Source organism: Schistocerca nitens, chromosome 11 (genome assembly GCF_023898315.1).
Source record: "Schistocerca nitens isolate TAMUIC-IGC-003100 chromosome 11, iqSchNite1.1, whole genome shotgun sequence".
NCBI classification, from domain to species: domain Eukaryota; kingdom Metazoa; phylum Arthropoda; class Insecta; order Orthoptera; family Acrididae; genus Schistocerca; species Schistocerca nitens.
In genome coordinates, this window is record NC_064624.1 from 202,930,973 (window position 1) to 202,958,170 (window position 27,198).

The following is a 27,198-nucleotide window of genomic DNA, read 5'->3' on the forward strand; positions in this document are numbered from 1 at the left end:
GGACTTCCCGTGACGGGCCAAAACCGCAGGCCATTTCTGTGGGTATCTCTTATAGATCACACCTGCCGTTCTGAAGCCCATTGTTTCCCACTAATGTGCAGGACCTGCCTGTCGGATCTAGTCTCGCCAGTCTTCCCGCAGAACAGGCATGTTTGTGTGTGTCGTAATGCAGTGGATTTTCGTGTTTTATCCGTGGAGCCGGGACTGCCGTGCTCCTCAGCAGACTGGAGGCCACGGGCAATGGCTTTCAGGAATTGCAACTGTCGCACCGCAAGTACATTGAACGGGGTGGTATTTTATTTATTCCACTACATTTTGACACTTTGAAAGTAGTTTCTAACACACAAAGTATGGACAGTAAGAAGAAGAAAATGGTGGCAGTCCCTCGCACTTTGTACACTATGTACACACATATTTCATGAAAGAAAAACCGCACAATATCTTTAAAATAATAGACATAAACATTTTACTGGCAGTCACGTAAAGTGTTGGTTTACGCAACTCTTCCCTGCCTTATGCACTTTTTTCAATGGGCCTACTTTTTTGTAATGTTTATTCAGTCATTTGATTTAAATATAATTTTTGAAATTTCTTTTTGTTTGTCACATAATTTTAATCATAATATTAACTTTTCCATTTGCTCACACTTTGGGGCAATGGCCTTGCTGCAGTGGATACAACGGTTCCCCTGACATCACCGAAATTAAGTGCTGTTGGGCGTGGCCGGCACTTGGATGGGTGGCCATCCAGCCGCCATGCGCTGTTGCCCTTTTTCAGGGTGCACTCGGCCTCGTGATGCCAATTGAGGAGCTACTTGATTGAATAGTAGCAGCTTCAGTCAAGAATACCATCATAACAACCAGGAGAGCGGTGTGCTGACCCCGCGCCCCTCCTATCCGCATCCTCCACTGAGGATGACACAGCAGTCGGATGGTCCCGGTAGGCCACTCGTGGCCTGAAGACAGAGTTTTTTTCCCCCGCCCCCCCTCACACACTTTTCTCCCCATCATTCTCGTTGCTTTTGGAATCTTTATTAATGTGATTTTAATTATTTTTAAGTATTAAAGTATTAACTTTGATTTAATTTCTCAAGTTTCATCATCCTGTAGTTTCATTCATGTTATTGCAGTCATTATTTCTATTCCTCATTTTGTTTGAATTGTGTGTCACAACTCCCTTCTTTCATTTAAATCTTCATCTGTGTTACTTTATCCGTACTGCAATAAGAATTTGTTTTAAATGTTTGTATGATGGTCAACATAAAAGAAGTACATCTTGTAATAAAAAATACTTATTTGACACAGTTGCACGGGCAGTATAGATTATTTTGTCTTTTGTTTTTTCAGTGATAGATGGGCATTTTCAAATGTTTAAATATTATGATAGATAAATAAAAATAATTCACGTGTGTGAAAATTAAAATGGAACAAGAATGATGGGATGGAAAGTGAGAACAAATGAAAAATTTAATGTCAGTTCAAATAACATGATAAAGGAATAAAAATAAAACACAAATTTAAACCAGTTGATTGAATAAAAATAGTGATCAGACATTTTGATAAAAATTTCAAAGCACTTAACGAGTTTCGAACCGACTACCTTTACCATGTGAAGGACAGTACCTTAATGATTATGCTAGGCAATCAGTGTGAATAATATTCCTTATTTAGAGCTGTAGAGCGTCACGCGAAATTACTTTCTTGTCGCTTACTCTCTAATGAGGGTCCACCGGGATGAATGGCTCCAGTGTGATGTTATCTGTGACCTTAAGCTACGTCATTGTGTAGGCGGTTTTACAGGGTGTATACAACCCGGGACAATCGGGAGACCCGGGAATTTTTTCATCCGGGAGAAAACTGGGCAAAACCCGGGAATTGTTTAGAATTCCGGGAATTTTTCATTGTTTTAGTTTTCAGTTAAATTTTTGTGATTCTGACTGGTAAGAACCAATACTCTAACAGAGGATATTACTGTATCCCGCTAGAGCATAATAATACTATAGTAACAAAACATGAACGAGAGGAAAAAGAAAACGAAAATAAAACTTAAGTTGCAAAGGAAATGCGCCGTATACAACAACAAAACAATGCTCATACAAGCGTCTGCCAACAACAGTGTGTCAAAGGCTTCAGGAAGACTATGCAATGCTTTATAACAACAAATTGTCTCCGATGAGCGTGACGTGACAACTGTTTAAATTAGATTAGTTTGAGCAGTTGCGGGCAGGCTCTTGTGCATGCACAGTTGAGTCGCGTATGAGTAGTACCTTCTCCCGCTTCTGGTTACAGAAGTGTGGCTGGGCGCCACTGCTTAATTTTGCCCCGGTTCGGAAATAAAGTAAATGTGGGGCTGATGCACAGAGCAGTCTAAGTTGTGGAGGGGAGGTGGGTCGTCTCCACGTGACCTGTGTTTACGTTCAGTAATTTTGTTGTTTCTTCTTCGTTTATTGTTCTCAAGTGAAATGATAACAAAACGGATTTTTGTGGCCGGGAACTATCAAATGAATTGAAATATGTGCGCATAATTACAGAAGGCTAAAATATGTTGTTAGTTTCAGATTTTATTCCCATCTTTCTGACAGTCGAGCATTAATCTCCTTACAGAACAATGAAGTTATTTTTGCTGGTTTGCCAAAGAGAGTAGGCTTTTATTAACCTTTTCTGCCAAGGCAGTCAATTTATTTGAAACGAAGTGTTTAATTTTACACTACTGCCTAGTTTCAACTGTTCGCTGCATTTCAAGTGCACATATGACATTATGCCATAATAAAGAACAAAACATGAGATAATACGGTACTGTAACACCAAGAAAATTTACATACGAATGTGCATTTTAAGCCGAATTGTACATTTTTGTATGGTTCACGAAATTCCGACGCTCTTGAAGTATCCTCTTTTGTCTTTTTTTTCTTATATGACATAATGTAAGATCTTTTAACGTTTTACACGTACGAACATATGGGCTTCCTGCATCATCGTAGCTGCGCAAGTGCGATGATGCCTATTACCTGGCGCTCTCTTGCAACTGCTGAAACGAACCTATTTCTAACAGGTCGCGGGAAAATATTGCGAATGGTGGTTTTAAAAGTATTATATTCAAAGCAGATTTCCTTTTACGCAAGATAAACTATGTGCGAGATGTACAATGACTTCTTTAAATCACAAAGCGTTTGACTATCATTTAAAAATCAACTGTTTGAGGACGACCATTTAGAAGATTGCGAGCTAGAGCGTTTATTTGATGTATCTTAAAGTGTATTACACGCAAAAAAGATCAACATTATATGTGGAAGCTTAGCTTCTCTTCCAGCTTATTAATCTTAAAAAAACCATAAACATTCAAAGTATTGATGATGAGTTTTACGGTGCGGAGGAAGAGTATACTGTCACTTAACACGGAAAAAGTGTATTTTCACCTGGGAGAAAGAGTGTTTTTAACTGGGAAATCCGGGAATTTTTTTCTCCTTGTCCATGTATACAACCTTTTTTAAAAACTGGATCCCTTTGCCGGCGACTACTCCTTAGACAATACATGAATGATTTCTGACATTTGACCAATGAATGTTTTGGCTGTTCTTGTCGCTCCTCTTGTTCTCCTGACATTATAATTCTTAGTGCTCTGTATTTGGTGGCACACCTAGCTTCTCTGTGCCGGGACTCCAAAGCACAGAACAATTGCCATGCCCAGCAGGTACTGCAAAATGTGGCAATACTGTAACCGCCAACCCACCTCGAGGATGGTTAATGTCCGTCTGTATCAGTTCACTTGCAAAAATGGTGACAAAACCCTCTAAACTGTTTTTGTTTCCAAACTATGTAATTAATACAGGGTGACAATTATTGAACTATATGAAATCAAATCATCATAATTCTGAACAGTTTGCATTAGGATGTTCAAAATGCACAGTTGGCTATGGGGCAGGATGGGAATTAATATGTGAATATGGTTTGGTTTAGCAATGAAGCCCACTTTCATTTGGATGGATTAGTCAATAAGCAAAATTGGCACATTTGGGGTACTCAGAATCTGCATTTTGTGATTGAGAAGTCTCTTCTCCCTCAGCAGGTGTAAGGTCCAGTCACAAATAATCTTGCAATATTCCTTGATGGCACAGTGACTACTGAACGGTACATGAAGGTTTTGGAAGGTGATTTAATCTCCATTATCCAAAGTTATCCCGATTTCGACAAGATGTGGTTCGTGCAAGATGGAGCTCGACCCCATCAAAGCGGAGAGTGTTTGATGTCCTGGAGGGAGCACTTTGGGGACTGCATTCTGGCTCTGGAGTACCCAGAGGCCACTGGTATGGGCCTCTGTTGGTGGCCATATTCTCTGGATATGAACACCTGTGACTCCTTTGTGTGGTGCTATATTAAAGACAAGGTGTACAGCAATAGCTCCTAAACCATTGCTAAGCCGAAAACAGCCATTCAGGACGTCATAGACAGCATCGATGTTCCGACAGTTCAGCAGGCCGTGCAGAATTTCGCTATTTGTCTGCGCCATACATCGCCAACGGTGGCAGGCGTGTCGAACAGGTAGTTACCTAAATCTGAATGTCTGTAGTGATGTGTTAGTGTTGAATAAAGTGTGTAACTAATAATGTTTTATTTTTCATGTAGTTAAATAATTGTCACCCTGTAAATGGCTCCATCTATCACAATCATCTCGTCGGCTGGATAGAGACGTGGGGTAACACGTCGAATTATTCTGAAAACTACGTGGATTGATCAGATAACTAATGAACAGCTACCGAATCGGAGAGGAAAGAGCTTTGTGCCGCAACTAAATAAAAAGAAGAGTGTGAATGATAGCTCACATTCTGAAGCATCAGGGAATAATTAGTGTGGTAAGGAAGTCATGTGTGGGAGCTAAAAATTGCACAGAGAGAAACTTAAGCATGATTGCTGAAGGCATATTAAATTGAATGTAGATTGTTGTAACTGGCCAAAACTGGTCTTCAGACTGAAGAATAATTTATCATCACTGCTGTTCTTTTAAAGTTAGGACTAGTTGTGTATTTGGGTAGTTGCCTATGTTTTGGCGAAGCATCTGAAATGAGAATTGGTTTCATTCTAGACTTAGTTGTACTCATTAATTTGCGGTTATTTGTGCACAAGCTCTGATGATTGATGTATCACATAGACTTCAACATCATATTGCTGTTGCAGAAAAGGGTAACAGCCCTTAATACTCGGATAGACTATAAAAACATAATGTTCAGTTGCATTTTGTGATCCAGAGAATGACTGTAATGGTGTACCTGATGACAACACTAGGACAAAGAAATAACTTTTGACAAAATTCATTTTAAAAATGTTGATTGAAGAGTTTTTATAGGTTGTTTGTTTTCACAAGCTACCAAACTCATTAAAACTCTTTAAGTGGGATGTATTCAACACACAAAATCTTTTGTAGTTTTTATTTGTTTTAAATATCAGTCCCAGGTCACCCAAGTAACACACCTGAAACTGAAATATACACAGCTAGTTTCAGATTATTCAGGTCAGTACACAACAGGACTGTATCAACAAAAAAAAAAAAAAAAATACACAGATTATCCTAAATACATGTTTTCACTGCAATTGAAAGCCTACTGAGCATTCTGGGTGCTCACTGTTTAATAGGGTGTTATTTGCCAGGAGCTGACAACTTACTTACAAAATTACGCTTAAAACACATTAAATTGTGTGTCAGTTTCTTTTAATTGACTTTTTGGAAATAATAATCCCATTATTTTCCGTTTCTGGTTTTCATCGCAGTTCTTATTTCCCAGAGAGTTAGAACATTAGTCAAACAAATTTTGATCTGGATACTCCGTAAACAAATCAATGTGTTCTAGTGCATGGATGTACATGATTTTGGGTTTCTTAATCAGTGTCAGTGTGATTATACCACAATTGTGATAAAGTTTCATTGCATTTTTTTCTTTTTTCCAACTATTAATAAGTCATTCATCATTGGAACAATACATTTACGGTTACCTATTATTTTCTTAGCTTGGGCAAACTGCGTGTAAGACAAAATAACAACAACAAGAAATGTGATAAAGGTTAGCAGTATTTGTCAGTGATCCATTTCAGAAGCTACAACATTACTGAGTTTTGTTGGCGGCAAGAAAAGTATGATCAAAAATGCATTCCGTCTGATGATGTTTTATAGTATGCTTTCATTTGTTACCAACTGAGAGCAAGAATCCTGAAAGAACCATTCTAGAAGAAAATCTAGATCATTTCTTTGGCTACTTGGGTAGCATTTGCCCAAAGATGTGCTGGGAAATGGAAAATTTCAAGAGCATGGTGAAAAGTAATGCTTCCAATTTTTTTATTCTCTTCTCAATATCGGTTGTGATATTTCACGTCACACACATTACTCGGTTGACTTTTCCACTTCACAGTTGAGAGTTGCAACCCCCTGCCACTAGAGTACTTCGAATCGCAGTGTGTATTGTGACTGTGTATAATGTAACTATGCCGGTGTGTGAGAAACCCTCAGAAAACTGAAAGCACAAAGAATTCGTCCTCTCCTTCAGCACGACAATACCAGACCACACACGAGCGCCGAGACATCTGTGACAGTCTGATGCCAGTTTTCACATAAATAATTGAGGTATTGCTTTTCAGTCCACTCTCGTGTTGTTAGAGGTGTGTCTGGATGGGAATTTGCGTCTTTGTTGCCGTCTGTGGTAAAACACGAGTCACATGAATTGCAGTGTATTCAAAATGAAAATATTTTGTTTAAACATGCGTGCACACACACACACACACACACACACACACACACACACACACACACTAGTGATAGTAATAATGCAAGATAGTCACTATGTGTCACACTGCAGTGGGCCAATTATGTTTTGAAACGGTTTTAAGAAGTAGCATAGAAACTGTGGTTTAATAAATATGTGAAGTAGAAATAAGATGGCACCAGTTACTTCATGCTCCATTTATTTTCAGTGGAAAAGTAACAGCACTCTTTGATTGCGTGTGTCTCAGGTTCAAATTCGTGAGCGCTCGCAGCATGCACATTGTGGACGTGCACACGAACTTGATCATCTCTTCCGGGCCGAACGAGGCAGAGCCCGAGAATCGGCCAGGTGACGCATTCGGTGGTGAAGACTCCGACCGCAGTGAGTGTCCTCCTTGTGCTTCCTCTCTCTTTTTGTTTTCTTGCTCCTGTCGTCAGTACTAAAGATAATTCGATGCAGCTCTCTGTTCCTAACACTTCCCTCCGTTATTTTCATTGTTTTAGCATAACTGCTGCATCCCAAATTAACGATGACCTGCCCCTGCAATTCATTCCTTCTACAGTTTTTTGAGCTACAGTTATTGAGTCCCAGTATATGGCCCACAATTCTGTGTCCCCTTGTGTATTACGGTATTGCAGATAGAAGAGCTGTAATGCTAAACTAATCTGAGAGAGAATCGTAGTTCAAAAATTGGTATGTTGGTCCCAGTTAAAATTGTCATTGGTCTCCATAATTCTTTTAGGAAATGAATAGTTGTTAAAAAAAAGAAAAGGCATCTGAACAGGCCTTTTGAAGGCCCAATGGTATAAAGTCTGGTATCATTGCCATATTAAGCTGGTGTTTTGCCTTTCTCTGGCCAGGAGGAGGTCAGTGTGGCATTATCCATCAGATGAGAAGCTGACTAGCAACGTCTTTGTACTTCAGAAGTACTTCTGATGATATCTGTATTGCCACTTCCCTTAAAATTTGTGGCTAGTAAGGAACGCTGCATATACAGATGTGTGTGCACTCGCAGGATGTATATGCCCTGGGAGAACCAGGAAATCTAGGAAAAGCCCTTGAATTTTTAGAATCCTAGAAATTTTTCATTGTTTGTTTTCAGCTAAATTTTTTAAAATTTTGACTGGTAAGAACTGATGATCTAACAAGGATTTTTACTTAAACCCACTACTGCAGAATAATAGTTGCAAAGAAAATGTGCCATTTACAACAACAAAACACAGTGCACATATAAGCATCTGTCGACAGCGGAGTGTCTTACTCTGCAATACTTCGTAACGGCAAACTGCTTTTGAAGAGAGTGACATCACAATTGTTTACATTTCTAATAGGTTGCAGGAAAATATTGTGAATGGTGATTTGAGAAGCATTACTTTCAAATTAAATTTCTTTTTACAGAAGATGAACTACGTTGCATGTGAAAACGTGTGTAAGGACTTCTTAAAGTTGCAGAGTGTTAGACCGCCATTAAAAACGTAATGCTTTCAGGACCAGCCATTTCGAAAAATTCCGGGCCCAGAACACCAGCCATTTATGCCATTATTTAAAATTTTACTGGCACATTTGTGTTTGATATATCTTAAAGTGTAACACACATTAACAGAGGCCAACTTTAAGATTAGGTTTTTATATGTATTTTAGTTCTTTTGTGGCTTACAAATTATGCAATAATGATGACAAACAGTATAATGAACCTTAAAAAAACTACAAAGTGAATTCTTGAGCAATATCACATGTAATTGGTTTTTCTATGGAATAGTAGTAGTGCTCAGTGGAACGTATATTCAGCCAGATAATCCACAAAATGTTCAAGCACATAGTGAAATTTATAATCGTGCTTGTCAGAAACATTCAGCTGCTGCACTTTAAGCTGTTCTCTTAAGACCTTGCTGAACCAACAAAAAAAAAAAAAAAAAGCAAAAAAAAAAAAAATGATAACCCCTTACTATACATTATGTGATAAAAAGTATCCGCACACCCTGAAAACCATACGTTTTTCATATTAGGTCATTGTGCTGCCACCTACTGCCGGGTTCTCCATATCAGCGACCTCAGTAGTCATTAGACGTCGTGAGAGAACAGAATGAGGTGCTCCACGGAACTCACGGAGTTCGAACGCAGTCAGATGATTTGGGTGTCACTTGTCATGCGTCTGTACGTGAGATTTCCACACTCCTAAACATCCCTAGGTCTACTGTTTCCGATGTGACAGTGAAGTGCAAACGTGAAGCGACACGTACAGCACAAAAGCGTACCGGCCGACCTCGTCTGTTGACTGACAGAGACTGCCGACAGTTGAAGAGGGTCGTAATGTGTAATAGGCAGACATCTATCCAGACCGTCTCACAGGAATTATAAACTGCATTCGGATCCACTGCAAGCACTATGACAGTTAGGCAGGAGGTGAAAAAATGTGGATTTCATGGTCAAGCGGCTGCTCATAAGCCACACATCACGCCGTTAAATGCCAAATGACAACTCGCTCGGTGTAAGGAGAGTAAACATTAGTCGATTGAACAGTGGAAAAATGTTGTGTGGACTGGCGAAACACGGTACAAAATGTGGCGATCCGATGGCAGGGTGTGGGTATAGCGAATGCCCGGTGGACGTCATCTGTCTGCATGTGTAGTGCCGACAGTAAAATTCAGAGACAGTGGTGTTATGGTGTGGTCATGTTTTTCATGGAGGGGGCTTGCATCCCTTGTTGTTTTGCTTGGCAGTATCACAGAAAAGGCCTACATTGATGTTTTAAGCACCTTCTCGCTTCCCACTGTCAAAGAGCAATTCGGGGATGGCGATTGCACCTTTAAACACGATCGAGCACCTGTTCATAATGCAGGGCCTGTGGTGAAGTGGTTACATGACAATAACATCCCTGTAATGGACAGGCTTGCACAGAGTCCTGACTTGACTCCTATAGAGCACTGGGATGTTTTGGTACACAGACTGTGACTATTAAGGAACGCTGTATATACAGATGTGCGTCATATGGGCAGACACACTGAAGTCTGTGTTTATCTGCGAGTGGCAGTAAGTGGCGTTGGCGAATGTTACTGCATAGTTAGTTCTGCGGACCTAGGCTTGCACTCATGCCGCGAGTTGTGTGCCAGAGTCAGTAGCTACCGGAGCCAGCTGCATGCCGAATTACTGTCGTGCTCGTATCTGTGTCGGTACGGGTGCACCATTTCCTGTAGTCAGTTCACATATCGAGTTAATCCCATTTGCAGGGTTCTGTTCACCAGTTGTTACAATGTTGCTGGCAGCCTGAACTACCGTGTCAAATGTGTCGAGTAGCGCCATTGTTGTGCATTCTGCATCCACTAAAATTGGTGCTCACCGTACAGAGGCATGCCGAGTTGCAGGCACGCTTGATGAAAAGACTGCTGTACGTTTAAGCTTTTAGCCAAAAGACCTTTATCCAAAATAGAAAGTACACACACGTTCACACAACTCGTACATGCTCGACCACCGTTTTTGGCTGCCGTAACCAGACTGCGGACAGCAACTGTGCTTGACAATCTGCAGTTTGGTGTAGGTGGTGGGGCTGAGGAGGATGGGGGGAGGTAGGGGTGGGAGAAGGTGTAGTGTTGCTTGTGGGAGTTTGCAGGGATACAGTGGTGATAGGCTACGACTGCTAGGTCCAGTCAGAAGGTAGCCACAGTAGAATAGAAAATAGATAGGAAACGGAATTGTAGCGAGTGGATTATTTGACCTCGCTATGTCTCGGTCTCCGTTCAGATTTGTAGGTGCTTTAGCAGCTGTATTTATTTTCAAACTCTATTTGCACTCACAGTTTACAGATTGGCGGTGTAATTCTTTCAGGCCCCGCCATCAACTTCGACACCCCGAAGGAAGTACTGGCACACCGAGAAGCGGGTCACCCCTGGCCAGAGCCCCCGGCGGAAGAGTTGTCACCGTCTCGCGCCGGGGCCCACGGGGCGTTGCAATCGGAGAGGGAGCCGCAGTTCCCACAGGTGCCGGCGTCTGGCACGGAAAAGGGGTCCGGGTCCGCCTTCTGCCTGCTACAGGTGAGTGCTCGCCACTTCTCAATCTGACGTTCTGGCGTATTTGTGTGCCTGCGGACATTTATCTGCTGCGGTACATATACTGTATGGAATTTCTGTTAGGTTTCACACTACATATGATGATTGTTGACTGATGCAAAGACAGACGCTACCAAAAAAATTGGGACAGTTACCTTCTTCCCAGTTGTTTACAAGTTCCTGTATTGTCAGCTGAGTTAATGAAACTTCCTGGCAGATTAAGACTGTGTGCTGGACCGAGACTCGAACTCGGGACCTTTGCCTTTTACGGGCAAGTGCTCTACCCGTACGAGGTACTGGCAGTATTGAACCTGTGAGGACGGGTCCTGAGTCGTGCTCGGGTAGCTCAGACGGTAGAGCACTTGCCCGCGAAAGGCAAAGGTCTCGAGTTCGAGTCTCGGTCCGGCACACAGTTTTAATCTGCCAGGAAGTTTTGTATCGGCACACACTTCACTGCAGAGTGAAAGTCTGGAAGCTGAGTTAATGTTGTCATTTTGTTCCCACCATATTATGACAACTTCCCTGGCTGCGTCAGTGAAGGTCCAACTTTTTTCGTAAATCTGAGATTGATTGCGACCGTGTGATCTTTTCTAAATTGATTGCTTCAGATGAAAACTGATTTGTGAACTGTAAGCTAAAACTGTGTAGGGGATGATTCTTATTAATGTGCAAATAAAAACCCAGAGTGATGTACGAGGTCTGTTCAAAAAATTCCAGAATGTTGTCCACAAAATTTTTCAACACATATCTATTACTTAATGTGGGTGGTCTAAAATACTCTCCTCCACAATTGATACGCCACTCCCAGCACTGTAAGCAGTCTCAGTACAACTCTCACTCGAGCGCACGAAGCACCGTCCACAAATTTTCTTTAATCTCGTCTATCATTGCCAATCTTCGTCCTTTCAATGGAGTTTTCAACTTTGGAAATAAAAGAAGTGTGCAGGGGCCAGTTGTAGAGAGTATGGAGGATGAAACAGCAGAGTGATTTTGTTTTTAGTGCAATAGTCACACACCAACAGGGATGAATGAGCGGTCACGTTAACTTGTTGCAAGAGCTATAAATTGTCTAACCACATTTCAGGCTGTTTCCTGTTCACATTTTCTGGCAAGTGTCGCAATAAGTCCAGATAGTACTGCCGATTAACAGTTTGTCCCTGTGGCATGAATTGATGAACTACACCTTCAAAGTCAAAGAAAACTGTCAGTGTGGATTTGACATTTGACCTGACCCCCCCCCTCCCCCGCGAGAACCTTTCCCATCCGATTGTGAAGACTGGGCTCTGTCTCAGCATCATAACCATAGACCAATGTCGCATCACCAGTTAAGACTCTCTTAAGGAACATCTCTTTCTAATTTGCTGTAATCCAATAGATCTTCAGACTGCAAGGTGAAGATCTAGTGAGCTGTGGGATGAACTTGGCACCAACATGATGCATTCCAAGGTGGTGTGTCAGGATTTCATGACACGATCCACCTGAAATGTTACATTCTTCTGCAATCTCGACAGCGAGTCTTCTGACATGAGCGTCGTTGTTAGATGTCCCGAATGAGGGTCATCTTTAACTTCCCTCCAGCCGTTTCTAAACTGTGTGAACCATTCGCAGTATGAGTAGGATTTAAGCGCTCGTAACCGTAGGCTTCCGGTATCATTTGGTGTGTGTCTGTAAAGGTTTTCTCGAGTTTCACGCAAAGTTTAATGCAGACATGAAGTTTCTCAAACTCTGCCATCTTGAAATTCACTAACTGTGTGTGACAGTCTACTCAGTACAGTGCTGAACAATAACTAACAGACATCTGACTATGAAACTTCAAGCAGTTGGTCAGCCGGAGTGGCCGAGTGGTTCTAGGTGCTACAGTCTGGAACCGCATGACCACCTCCATTTTCCATTAGTGTATTCTTATGATATACACTTAACACCTCCCTCCCCCCCCCCCCAAAAAAAAATAATAATAATAATATTACTGATATCAATTTAGTTTCAGACAACTTTCTTTGTATGTGAAATATATCTCTGCTCTGTTTTTGTGTCACAAATTTTGATGGGAGATGTTGATATATCACAGTTAATATTTTGGGTAGCATGGAAGATAATAGTAGTGTTGCAAGCAGTGTTTGATGTGGTAGTTGAACAGAGTGGAAAGATGTGTTTGAAATGTTATCTCTCCAAGAAAATGTGAATGCAGTAATTACAAAAGCTGGGTGTTTGTGTTTCACATAAATTGACATTTCACTCAGAGGATAACAAAAAATTCAGAACTTTCGGCAAATAACGGAATGACTAAGATTGTTAGTAGATGGGAGTGGTGTTCCTTATCCATGTGAACAACGAATGTTAAGCTTCCTATTCTTTAATAATTTTAAATACTTTGCAATAAACTTGTAAGTGTTTTATTTATTTTTATTAAACTGTGATCACCGCTTAGTTTTGCGTAAATTCAGTTTTGGTGATTCAGTAAAAACAGGAACATTTCATGTGTTGTGCACTTATTTCATCCCTATTGATCAGATTATTTCATACAGTGTATTTGTTGTGTTAGGCTATGTCATGGCACATCGCTCTGCTGTTCTGTGCTGTGGGTAAACATCATTGGCAGTGAAAGGTTGTGTCAGGCCTGTGGGGAACTACTCACTTGTGAGTAGCGAATCCTGGGCTGTCACAGATTTTCAACTGTAATGATATATTTGTTTTTTAGGAAATTTATTTGCCAATTGCAAATTCTTTGACATTACCTGTATTAGGTATAGAAATATTACCTATTGGTGACGTGCAGAAATTGGTGCCAGACAGGGACTCAAATCTGCATTTCCCTCTTATTGTGAGTGGTCGCCTTAACAATTTTGGCTATCAGTGCATACCTTCTGGTCTGATCCAAACCCTGTATGCCATGCTGTGTACTCTCTTACTGGTCATAACATTACTCAGATTCCCACGACAAGGTTAATGAGACAAACGTGTTCAACATTAGTACGACCGTAATAGTAGTTACGTCGAACGTGTTTGTCTCGTTAACCCTGTTGTAGGAAACTACGTAATGTCGGGCAGAAACAGTGTGGAATGTGAAGTTCAGGATGGTCTGAGAGTTGTGCACGGATAGCTCAAATTGTTGAAGGTGACTGCCTGTGATAAATGAAAAATAGGAGTTCAAGTCCCGGTTCAGCAGAAATCTTCATGTCACTAGTAGGTAAAATACTTAACACAGCTGATGTCAAAGAATTCCACAATTGGCAAATAAATTTCATAATATTAATACAGATGCTGACCATCATAACTCTCTCTTCCTTAAAATGTGTATCATGTTGTTGTGGAGTGGTTTCGTCTGTGCTTGTTGCACTCTGCTGTCCCTGTACTTACTCATTTCCTTATTTCCTTTTGTTCAGGTGCAAATGGATACTCCCTCATCTCCGAAGCGAGAGATCGAGGCCATATATGTCAACGAAGAAAGTCCGGTAAGTACTAAAAGTAACTGTCTTTACATTTAAATACCTTCTCTGCAAGCCAGAGGGCAGAGCACAGTGCAAGGTAGCTCGTATGATATTAGCCACTCATCTTACTATTTCACTCGGAAGTGATGCATAAGAAAAGTAACAGGCCCCTCTATGCATCTGAGTCTCTTACTTTATTTTTAAACTTAAAGGATACCACATGTGACGGAACCGCAGGAATTGTTCACCTACCTGAAATGCTTGTTTCCTGAATCTACTTTCCAAACTGCATCGAGTAAGGTAGAGCAGGGGGTCAGATAAGTCAGGGCAGTCGTTGAAATTTCTGTATTCACTCGTTGAAATTTCTGTATTCACTCGTTGAAATTTCTCTATTCACTCGTTGAAATTTCTGTATTCACCCGTTGAAATTTCTGTACTCACTCGTTGAAATTTCTATATTCACTCGTTGAAATTTTTCTGCAATTTCCCTAAAATGACAAGGGCAAATTCCAGGATACACCCTTTGAAAAGAATGTATTCGATTTCCTGCTCTCGGAATGTTTCGTGGCTTATTTTCCTACTGGGTTCAATAGGAACGGGCTATTCAAACAGTCCAGTAGTCGATCTGCAGCTTTTGTATTTGACTGGATTTTTCCAGTTCTCTTAAGTTTTCTGTCGGTCACTGTACAGTATTAGTATTGCGCAGTGCCCTCGAACTGTGAACTAGCTTCTCACTCGTGGACATTAATACCCAGTTTTGGTGATGCTGAAAGAGACTTTTTCTTGCTTCGAGTGGAATAACACACCCGAAGAAGTTGAACTCAATGCATTTTCTATAACGTACAATACTCATTCCTTCTAATTGTTCGACTACATAGGTGAAAAATTCTGGCTAGTCATTTGCATTAGTGCATCTCACAAGAGACTGAAATTATTTTATTTTTATTTTTTTTTTTTTTTTTGCCCCCCCCCCCCCCCCCCCAAGTAACATCAGAACATTGTCTTTTTGGTGACGATTTCTTTGATGTTGTGGAGATGAAGTGTGCTCTGTGCCTCACCGAGCAAATGACTCCGCCGGGCAGGTAGAAGTGCCAGTCGACAGCCCTCGTCGCCGATAGCACGGGATAGGTACAACTCAGATCTGCACAAACCGTCAAAAACCTCCTAAAAGTGTGGCATTCCTGCTTACTAAATACTTTAACCCACAAACATCTTTTGCCGGCCCACGAAGAGAGGAAGTGGTGCATCTCATTCTATGAATGACATGAGGTATTAACCTGTAATTTGCCTTCCGTGCTCAGTTTCCTCCATATTGTAGCCCTCCTCCCAGTTTTTGTTATTAAAAGGTTTGGTTGCTTTCCTATTGAAATTAATTGGCATTGGACTTACACTTTTGACTGGGACACAGGCTTATGTCAAGGTACAAACATCAGACTGTTAGAATTCCTGACTGTCCACTCACTGACATGTGCCCTGTTGAAACAGATGGTAGTAAGGTTCTCTTCAAAGTATACACAATTTAATTGAACACTAAATTTATTGTTCTTCAGGCTTGAGCAAAATGTCCCTATGTTGCCCAATCAACATTAATATCACTGTTCCGATCACACATTTTTCGCAGTTTCTGACCAGTTAGCCAGTGATCTCTGTACAAGGTACAGTCCCCTTACTATCAATTATCCTTTCATCGAACACAGAAATAATTCTGCTCTTCAGTTAATACTTACACACTTGATTGTGTACATTATGTGCTCCCACGATGCGGTCAGTACATTGGCTGACTGTACTTACCCTTTCTTGTCAACCAAAGTCAGCACACAGTAGAACATTGCACTTCTCATAATATGGAGCAGCCCTATGTTACTGGTGCTGCTACAGTAAGTCAAAGATCGGTAAAGGCAGATTTGATCCATTATGTACTGTATCTGTGCTTAATAACACCTACCAGTTGTTCCCAAACTTTGAGAAAAAATGAGCTTTTTTTAAAACAAAAGAATCCCATAATTAAAGAAAAATCGCCAAAATTTTGATAAAGATGATTAAACACGCCAAAATTCTGAGAAAGTAGCCCAGAACTTCTAATACAATAAAACTGAAATGATGCTCTCATAATTAAGATTATTGCACATAAAATATTAAGATACCAAAGCGCATTCATACTCATTCATCTTTGCCTAATGATAGGAAACTTTTCAGTATTTATTGCAGTTGTTTAATTATGTAATGTGAATTATTTAAGAACAAAAGCAAAACTTTAGAGTTGTGTCAGTTTATTTAAATTAATTATTCCTTGTAATATTTAGCACAATACTGATAAAAAAAGTCAGACATCAAAAACATTTACCAATAACTCATAAAATCTAGCACTAATCAAATTTTATGAGAATGATAACGAAGGTTTCCCTAGAAAAGTGTATTTGTGTAAAACTTGTAGACATTATCCTGTTGCTTCAAAAGAATCCTTAATATGGCATCTTGTAAAGGTGATTTGATAAGTGTGAAGGAATGAACAGTACAAAGATCAGAAAATTCATTGTGCTGAAATAGAAAGGCACACAACAGTTCTGTGCGTTCAACTTGGCAGCAAATTTACGCTTGGAATAGATTGTAAACAGAGCGAGGTGGCGCAGTGGTTAGCACACTGGACTCTTTCGGGAGGACGATGGTTCAATCCCGCGCCCGGCCATCCTGCGCCACTTCGGCACAGTGTCCCATTACTTAGAATGCAAATAATGTGCAAGCTGCCTGTAGCTGACTCACCTGCTGATCTGGGATTCCCCTGAGTTGCAGTGTGAAGTTGCACACCACAAAGCCTGATACACACACAGCTCTGCCACTTCACCACTCCAGTTAAATGCAGCTCTCTCCTGTCTTTGGCACAGGATAGTAAGCAAAAATGCAACATACTGTGCTTGCTGCCAGTTCTTCCTGGCAGTTACATTGTTGTTGTTGTCTTCAGTCCTGAGACTGGTTTGTCGCAGCTCTCCATGCTACTATATCTTGTGCAAGCTTCTTCATCTCCCAGTACCTACTGCAGCCTACATCCTTCTGAACCTGCTTAGTGTATTCATCTCTCGGTCTCCCTCTACGATTTCTAAGATTTTTACCCTACACACTGCCCTCCAATACTAAATTGGTGATCCCTCGATGCCTCAGAACATGTCCTACCAACCGATCCCTTCTTCTAGCCAGGTTGTGCCACAAACTTCTCCCCAATTCTATTCAACACCTCCTCATTAGTTATGTGATCTACCCATCTAATCTTCAGCATTCTTCTGTAGCACCACATCTTGAAAGCTTCTATTCTCTTGTTGTCCAAACTATTTACCGTCCATGTTTCACTTCCATACATGGCTACACTCCATACAAATACTTCCACAAATGACTTCCTGACACTTAAATCTATACTCGATGTTAACAAATTTCCTTGCCATTGCCAGTCTACATTTTATATCCGCTGTATTTCGACCATCATCAGTTATTTTGCTCCCCAAATAGCAAAACTCCTTTACTACTTTAAGTGTCTCATTTCCTAATCTAATACCCTCAGCATCACCCGACTTAAGTCGACTACATTCCATTATCCTCATTTTGCTTTTCTTGATGGTCATCTTATAACCTCCTTTCAAGACACTATCCATTCTGTTCAACTACTCTTCCAAGTCCTTTGCTGTCTCTGACAGAATTACAATATCATCGGCGAACCTCAAAGTTTTTATTTCTTCTCTGTGGATTTTAATACCTACTCCGAACTTTTCTTTTGTTTCCTTTACTGCTTGCTCAATATAAAGATTGAATAACATCTGGGAGAGGCTACAACCCTGTCTCACTTCCTTCCCAACCACTGCTTCCCTTTCATGTCCTTTGATTTTTCTTTAATCAATCAGAAATCTTCTGCGCACTTATTCATCCAAGAACATACATTATTCTTTTCCAGTAGTGTGTCCAGCATTTGATGATCCATGAAGTGTCAATAGAATCCACAGAGACCAAAGAAGCTCCTCAGTTCTTTTCTGTTTTTTGGTATAGGGAACTTCTTTTGATTCCAGTTTATCTAAGTCAGCTTTCATTCCTTTTGGTTCAATAACATGTCTCATGAATTTTATTTGTAGATACTCAGATTTGGACTTTAGAAGATTATGTTTCATTCCAGCAAGTGCAAAAAATTACACTTCATGTCATATTCTAATAAAAGTTGCTGCAGGCACATTCAGTTCAAACAACAGCATTCTATGTTGATAACAGCGTTCGTACTACAAAAACATGTATATTGCCTCACTTCTGGATCCTGTAGTACTTGATATTATACCTGGGGATTAGATTATGACTAGTAAAGCATTTACACATTTGAACTTTTGTAGCAGCTCATCTATGTTTCTCGGGTGATCTTTTTTGGGTTCAAAAATTTAACTGGCTTGGTGGGCTTCGAAAAGTAGCTTCACTGTTCTGTTCTTTTTTGCTACTGCAAATAACTCACTATTATACTGACTACGTGCACTTCCATCGCTTCCGTCACTTTCCATCACTAACGTTCGTTGTGTGGGGCGGCGTGTTAGGAAATTATGATTGCTGTATAAATGTTTGAATGTAAAATCAGTTCCTATTATTTAGAATGTTATTTATGCTGTCTTTCACCGTTCTCAACACTGGCTCTCTAATTACACTTTAGCAACCAGAAAGTGATTTAGCAAAACGTGAAGCCTGTAATTAGAATTCCTAGTGCCCACTTCATCTGAGAATACAATTATAGCTGCAGCTTATAGCTCTGAGGAAATAGGAGATTGTCCGGGATTTATAATCAAAAACGATTTTCTAAAATAGTTGAGTATATTCTGAAAGTCACAGATGAAAAACACAAGTATCCATACAACCTAACTAACAGAGCAGTTCAGAGTCTAATGCGCTGATGCAACTATAAATGTCAAAATTAAATGTTAAAATGAATGCTCGCCATAATTTGATGATAATATTTCATCAAACGCCACGCTAAGTAATTGGTAGAATTTCTGTCCCGCGACGGCACGTGAAAATACGACAATACGCAAACTGAAGCTAGATAATGAAAATCATCCCAGAATTAACACTTCCCTTGAAAATGATTTCCTGGTTACGCGCATCTCGAGTAACTGAATACGGCATCCGAGGCTGTTTGTAGCAGTGATACAGACGCGACGCGACTCCCGACACAGATGGCGTGTTATTCAGCGTCTGGAGAGAACTGGGGCCTTCTATTCCTCGCGCAGCGTTCTTATATATAAAGCCGCGGTGCGGACGGCTAAGGGAGCGCCTGATCACATCGGCTCTCCCGACTAGCCGCTGGACTAGTAATGCACCACCTTAAGTTATTGAATAAATCATAGCTTCTCTTGCTGATGGCCGATGAAGCTCTTAATTTAAATGTGCGTTCAGCATACAGGTAAGTAATCATAATAAAATTTTGATGTTGCTAAGTTAAATATTTTGGGCGAGTGAATTAATTTTATTACACTGCACGCAGTAGACGAGCTCTGAACTGGCCCTTTGGAGATACGCTATCGCTATAGTTTTATAGGTATTCAAATGAAACTTCTCACATCTTCATAGTTATAGCGGATCTCCAACCTACTTAAATATAAACATCCTAGCCTTATTTATTAGCCTACTTAATCTATCTTGCTTCCTTAAGTTTTAAGACAAAAACCAGAAAATCATGAATTTCCACTAAAATTTTAATTTGTGAAATCCAAAGTACTGTTTCTATTAAATATTTATGAAAAAGGAATCTGATTATAAATTTTGAAGTCTCTAGCTCTTTTCTGTTGCGCCAATGATTTTTACAGAAAAACGTCCAAATTTCGAAAATGGTTAAAGTTATCGAACTGATATTCAACACATATTAATTTAGTATTACTCCTGACATGCTAGAAATGTTTTAGGTTATTTGCTTGATTTTTAAAGTATTGCGCAACATTTATGACGTCAGAGCTAGTTACGCGGACTGGGCTGGCACACAAGCCTTTTACTTTGTCTGCTGTAGTATTTTCATAAAATTTTAGCTTTGTTTGTGTTACTTCCTTATAAAATCTTACTCTGCCGGTCCTGTAGTCTACTTCTGCCTGATTTTCGGCCAGCCTATCTGCTCCGATACTGATCTACTCTTGCAGGTTTGGCACAGTAGCAGCATCCGTACTATATACTTCTGTCAGTCTCTCTACCTGACACCACTTGAGCATTCAATAGGTTTTTGCACTCTCCCACAGTGCATTTTATATTGAACCCACTAATTGGTGAATTTTGTATTTGAATTCCTGTATCATTCCATGTCAAATAGACAAAGAAAAGTACAGTTTTAACCTTACCCTCTTCGATTTTCATAAAATTTGGTGTCTTCTTTGCACATGACAAGAGAATGACAACAAAATTACAGAATTTTAATGCAAGTAAGACGAGTAATGGCCACGCAAAGCTCTAAAAATGAGTGGAAAATTTGACAAACAGTGCTGACAAAAATGGCTGCAACTTTTTTTCTAATAATGAAAGAACAGTGAACCATGTAACTGTGGAAAGATTTTGAAACCAGCCTTTCAGTGATAAACAGTTTTGTCATATGCAAAGAATGTACACAATTTAGGTAAGTGACCTTCATCTTCGGTCTTCAATATCTCAAAACATGTCATATTTGAAACTTGTAGTGTTTAATAAAAAAGGATAAATGTGAGAAGAGAGACCGTGAAAAAGGGAAAGAATGAAAAGCAAATCGGACTTTGTATTACAGAAAAGCTATCGGACTTCGTTATTCGGAAAAACTATTGTTGGGGTGGTCCTTGTGGCGTTTTTGAGCAAAAGTTAAACCAATTTCCACTACAAAAGTTATTGAAAAGAAACAGAGAATAACAGAATGTAACTGACAGGGGGAAATGGCGTAGCTTTGAGTTCATTCTTTACCAGGTTAACATGTCTTCTTTCAGACGGTGTCCAGGTCTTCAAAAATCTGCTTCATTTCTGCGTGAAAAGTCTGCTCCGAAATCTTGCAATCGTCCAGGAATCACTAATTTATACCAATTAAAATCATCTTGATACTGTATGCAATTTAATTCACTTTGCTACTTCCATCCACCGAATTTCTTAATAACTTCCACAGATCAAGATTAGCCATTAAGTTTTTACATCAGTATCAGGTCACGTCTGCCTTAAGCTACGGCTAACAAGAGACAATTGAAACGGAATAAAAAACAAAAAAGAGTTAACAATTTTAGTATTTTCTCTCTGCCGTCGAGCGCTCATACCGCTGCGACGGGATATTTTTTTCTGAGGGAACGAATGTAGCGCGGCGAAATTCAAAGTCCCGCTACAAACTGATGGAAAAAATATATGATTCTTCATGTTACACGATAGAACATTGTAAAAAATTAAGTTGGGATGACAATGGGATTAGAAGATATAAATTAGCATGTACAGCAATTTGTTGCATTAATGTGAAGTAAACTGTATTCAGGCTCCAAAAATCTCCACCTACATCTGTACTCAGCAAACAACTGTGAGGATATGTCCCATTGCACCAGTTATTAAGATTCCTGTCACGTATGGTGCGTGGGAAGAATGACTGTTCAATACCTCTGTGCGTGCAGTGTTTGCAACTTTAAGACTTTCTCAGGATGTTTTACATCTGTCTTCAAGAGTCTTCCACTTCAGTTCCGTCAGTATCTCTGTGACACGCTCCCACGCATTAAACGAGCCTGTGACCATTTGTGCTGCCCTTCTCTGTATATGTTCAGTGTCCCCTGGTAGTCCTATCTGGTAAGGATCACACACACTTGTGCAATATTCTAGGATGGGTCTCACATCTGATTGGTAAGCATTCTTTTTTGTAGACTACTTGCACTCCCCCAGTATCCTACCAATACCACTAAACCAAAGTACGTGTTAGATGAGTATGTGCCAAGCAAGATCGTAAGAGATGGAAAAGAGCCACTGTGGTACAACAACCGAGTTAGAAAACTGCTGCAGAAGCAAAGGGAACTTCACAGCAAACATAAACATAGCCGAAGCCTTGCAGACAAACAAAAATTACGCGAAGCGAAATGTAGTGTGAGGAGGGCTATGCGAGAGGCGTTCAATGAATTCGAAAGTAAAGTTCTATGTACTGACTTGGCAGAAAGTCCTAAGAAATTTTGGTCTTATGTCAAAGCGGTAGGTGGATCAAAACAAAATGTCCAGACACTCTGCGACCAAAATGGTACTGAAACAGAGGATGACAGACTAAAGGCCGAAATACTAAATGTCTTTTTCCAAAGCTGTTTCACAGAGGAAGACTGCACTGTAGTCCCTTCTCTAGATTGTCGCACAGATGACAAAATGGCAGATACCGAAATGGACGACAGAGGGGTAGAGAAACAATTAAAATCGCTCAAAAGAGGAAAGGCCGCAGGACCTGATGGGACACCAGTTCGATTTTATACAGAGTACGCTAAGGAACTTGCCCCCCTTCTTGGAGCAGTGTACCGTAGGTCTCTAGAAGAGCGTAGCGTTCCAAAGGATTGGAAAAGGGCACAGGTCATCCCCGTTTTCAAGAAGGGACGTCGAACAGATGTACAGAACTATAGACCTATATCTCTAACGTCGATCAGTTGTAGAATTTTGGAACACGTATTATGTTCGAGTATAATGACTTTTCTGGAGTCTAGAAATCTACTCTGTGGGAATCAGCACGGGTTTTGAAAAAGACGATCGTTTGAAACCCAGCTCGCGCTATTCGTCCACGAGACTCAGAGGGCCACAGACACGGGTTCACAGGTAGATGCCGTGTTTCTCGACTTCCGCAAGGCGTTAGATGCAGTTCCCCTCAGTCGTTTAATGAACAAAGTAAGATCATAAGGACTATCAGACCAATTGTGTGATTGGATTGAAGAGTTCCTAGATAACAGAACGCAGTGTGTCATTCTCAATGGAGAGAAGTCTTCAGAAGTAAGAGTGATTTCAGGTGTGCCGCAGGGGAGTGTCGTAGGTCCGTTGCTATTCACAATGTACATAAATGACCTTGTGGATGACATCGGAACTTCACTGAGGCTTTTTGCGGATGATGCTGTGGTATATCGAGAGGTTGTAACAATGGAAAATTGTACTGAAATGGAGGAGGATCTGCAGCGAATTGACGCATGGTGCAAGGAATGGCAATTGAATCTCAATGTAGACAAGTGTAATGTGCTGCGAATACATAGAAGGATAGATCCCTTATCATTTAGCTAAAATATAGCAGGTCAGCAACTGGATGCAGTTAATTCCATAAATTATCTGGGAGTACGCATTAGGAGTGATATAAATGGAATGATCATATAAAGTTGATCGTCGGTAAAGCAGATGCCAGACTGAGATTCATTGGAAGAATCCTAAGGAAATACAATCCGAAAACAAAGGAAGTAGGTTACAGTACGCTTGTTCACCCACTGCTGGAATATTGCTCAGATAGGGTTGATAGAAGAGATAGAGAAGATCCAACGGAGAGCAGCGCGCTTCGTTACAGGATCATTTAGTAATCACGAAAGCGTTACGGAGATGATAGGTAAACTCCAGTGGAAGACTCTGCAGGAGAGACGCTCAGTAACTAGGTACGGGCTTTTGTTGAAGTTTCTAGAGCATACCTTCACCGAGGAGTCGAGCAGTATATTGGTCCCTCCTACGTGTATCTCGCGAAGAGACTGTGAGGATAAAATCGGAGAGATTAGAGCCCACACAGAGGCATACTGACAATCCTTCTTTCCACGAACAATAAGAGACTGGAATAGAAGGGAGAACTGATAGAGGTACTCAAGGTACCCTCCGCCACACACCGTCAGGTGGCTTGCGGAGTATGGATGTGGATGTAGATGTGGATGTAGATGTAGATGTGTCACCTGTGTTACCCACGACTGAACCTATGCGAATATTCCTTTGCATGTCACTACAAAGTGGTACACCCAGGTATTTGTGTGAGTTGACCGATTCCAACATTGAGTCATTGCTATTGTAATCATGGGATACTGTGTTTTTTCATTTTTTAAAGTGCAAAATTTTACATTTCTGAACATTTAGAGCAAGTTGCCAATCTCTGCACCTCATTGAAATCTTATGAAGAACTGACTGAATATTTATGCAGCTTCTCTCAGATAGTACTTCATTAGATAACGGCATCATCTGCAAAAAGCCTACTTTTACTGTCAATATTGTCTGCAAGGTCATTAACACTTTGCCATCCGCACGTCTCGTACAAACTTATTCGCTTGGCGCCGGCAGTGCTAATTCGGATTACTTGGCTTGTCACCAGGCGCTTGTCACCTTTCCGTTGATGACAAGCTTCAAATACATTGACTTTTGCGTGCTTTAATTTTCCGGAAATCCTCTATTTTGCTGTATCGGTCCACAAACTCGAATTTTCTTTTCAAGTAACTTCTCTGCAAGTTCTACACTGTTATAATCATTGTCTATGCAGAGGTGATGCAGCTTTCCATCAGAAGGTGTCAATAGTTTGATCACTGTTTTTGATAAAGGCTGTCCAGCACCGGAATATATTGTGAATGAGGAAATGTATCCCATACTCGAATCACACAGCATCCGAATGAGTATGCTGTATTTAGTAATTTTCGACGGATTGTAAACTTTAAAATTTAACTGTCCACACCACGGTATGATTCCTTCATCAATTTAGATGTTTTGACTTAGACTAAACATTTCTTTAAACTTTTTAGAAAAATATTCAATTACAAATTGCACTTTGAAAAAACAGGTCGGAATTATCCAGCTTGTTGTTGCTGTCGGAAAAATGTAAAAATAGTAATATTTGTCTGAATCGGTTGCGGGGCATAGTTTTGCGAAATATCGGTCTGTCTATCAATGGATTCGTTGACCAATAATCATAAATCCTTGCTTCTTTTAAAATTCCAATAATGATAGCAAGCCCAAACCATTATCTAAGTTTGGGTCCCGTAAAATTGACAAATTTGGCATTTTTTAAATCCAGTTTCTTTCTATTGCAATTTTGACTTTAGTACTCTTTTGCTAATATATTCAAATAGATTGTTCCCGATATATAATTCCAAGATATCCTCAATGCTCTGTGTATCTTCGGGAAATATGTTTGGACCCGGAGATCTTTCAAATTTATTATTGATCTTTCGTAAATCAAAGTCTGACCACCATGCACTGTCTTCTTCGACTGATTCAGCCGAATCAGTTGGCAACCGTAGCATTCGCCAAATTTTTCTTGGACGTATTTTGTCATCTTCTGCCGATTCTGCTTCTTTCATTTTTTCGATATCCTGTGTCTTCTTCCCAATGGGCCAAGTCGTCCAGAACGTCAGTCAAGACGTCCACACTTTCATTGTAAATAATTGTCTCTCTCGTCTGCCACGATGAAAGGGCACAAGTACGTATAAAAACAAAGATCTTGTTGACGTGTGCAACTTATTGTTACCTAAACAAAACACCAACAGAATGCAAAAGATACTAAAGTGCTGTCACCGGCCACTGCGCGATACTATGCTCACGGCACCACTGTGGTGTCGCCAGACAGCAGTATGTTAATATGCAACGTGAACAGCAAAAGGTCCCAACACACTTTCCTGGGACACACCCAAAGTTACTTCTGCATCTGACGATGACTCGCTGTCTGAGAACGTGCCTTGCGTGTCCTCCCTACCAAAGAGTTCTCAATCCAGTCACAAATTTCACTCGATACCCCCAAATGTTTGTACTCTCGACAATAAGCGTAGGTGCCGTACTGAGTCTAATGTTTCTCAGAAATCACACAACACTGCATCTATCTCCTTGCCTCGGCCCCAAGCTTTCAGTATGCCACGTGAGAAAAGGCTTGACTCGCTCACTCCTTCGTGCTGAATGATCTCCAGGTGCCACCCCCATCCCCTCTGCAACAATTGGGCATGTGAAAAAAAAATGTTAACAAGCTTGAAGAAATCTGCAGTATCTTTCACGAGGTATCACAAAAGAAATTGTCTAATGCAGTGTTGGAGAAGAATTCGCAGCCTCAACAAACACACTGCAGATCTATTCAGAGACTGTCAGAAGACGAACTGTGAGTTTAGGGCAGAGTTTGAGTTCTCAACTATTTTATGTCAATAACAGTTAAATCATGCATTTTGTGTCACTTAATGTAAAACAGTCATCCAAAAAGTGGTTCCTTGAGAGTTGTTGTGGTTTTTCAGCTGACACCGAGATACACTTTTTTCCTTCAGTTCAGTTTGTGTAGTTGGATTGGAATTTTTTTACCTCGTCCTTCAAATACGATAAAATACTGACCGTAACAATTCCTACTTTCTGTCTCTGAGGAGTGTATCGACCAGCGAACCCTGAGTCATTGTAGTATTGTGATGAAGGGGCAACAGTAAGATTCCATATTTCTAGATTTGTGGAAGGAATTTGACACCTGTTTCATTGCGGGCTGTTAACAAAGCTATAAGTGTTCGGAATAAGTCGGCAGATATGTGAGTGGCTCGAAGACTTCTTCAGTAATAGAACCCAGTATGTTGTCCTCTGCAGCAGGTGTTCATCAGAGACGAGGATATTGTCAGGAGTGCCCCAGGGAAGTGTGATAGGACTGCTGCTGTTACGTAAACACGAAAATCTGCAATTGTTAGGTGACGATGTCGTCGTAAACAGTAAGGTGTCGAAGTTGAGTGACTGGAGGAAGATACGAGAAGACAGACAAAATTTCCAGTTGGTGTGATGAATGGCAGCTAGCCCTAAATGTGGGAAAATGCAAGTTAATGCGAATGAGTAGGAAGAGCAGACCTGTAATGTTTGGGTACAGTATTAGTAGTGTCCCACTTGACACAGTCACGTCATTAAAATATCTTGGTGTAATGTTGCAAAGCGCGTGCAAAAGCAAAGACTTCAGTTTATTGGGAGAATTTTAGGAAAGAGTGGTTCACGTGTAAAGGAGACAGCATATAAGGTGCTGGTGAAACCTATTCTTGAGTACTGCTCAAGTGTTCGGCATCTGTACCAGATC

The 27,198-nt window shown here is 40.4% G+C and overlaps 1 protein-coding gene across 2 annotated transcripts in view; it reads left to right on the forward strand.

Annotated features, from left to right (window-relative positions):
• The window catches only part of LOC126213136 (uncharacterized), a 109,083-nt gene that overhangs the window by 25,251 nt on the left and 56,634 nt on the right, over positions 1 to 27,198 (forward strand). For both annotated transcript variants that reach the window (XM_049940755.1, XM_049940754.1), the window contains exons 4-6: positions 6,996 to 7,129; positions 10,571 to 10,776; positions 14,175 to 14,243. In XM_049940755.1, coding sequence (XP_049796712.1) covers positions 6,996 to 7,129; positions 10,571 to 10,776; positions 14,175 to 14,243 — 409 coding nt within the window. The remainder of the gene's footprint in view (positions 1 to 6,995; positions 7,130 to 10,570; positions 10,777 to 14,174; positions 14,244 to 27,198) is intronic.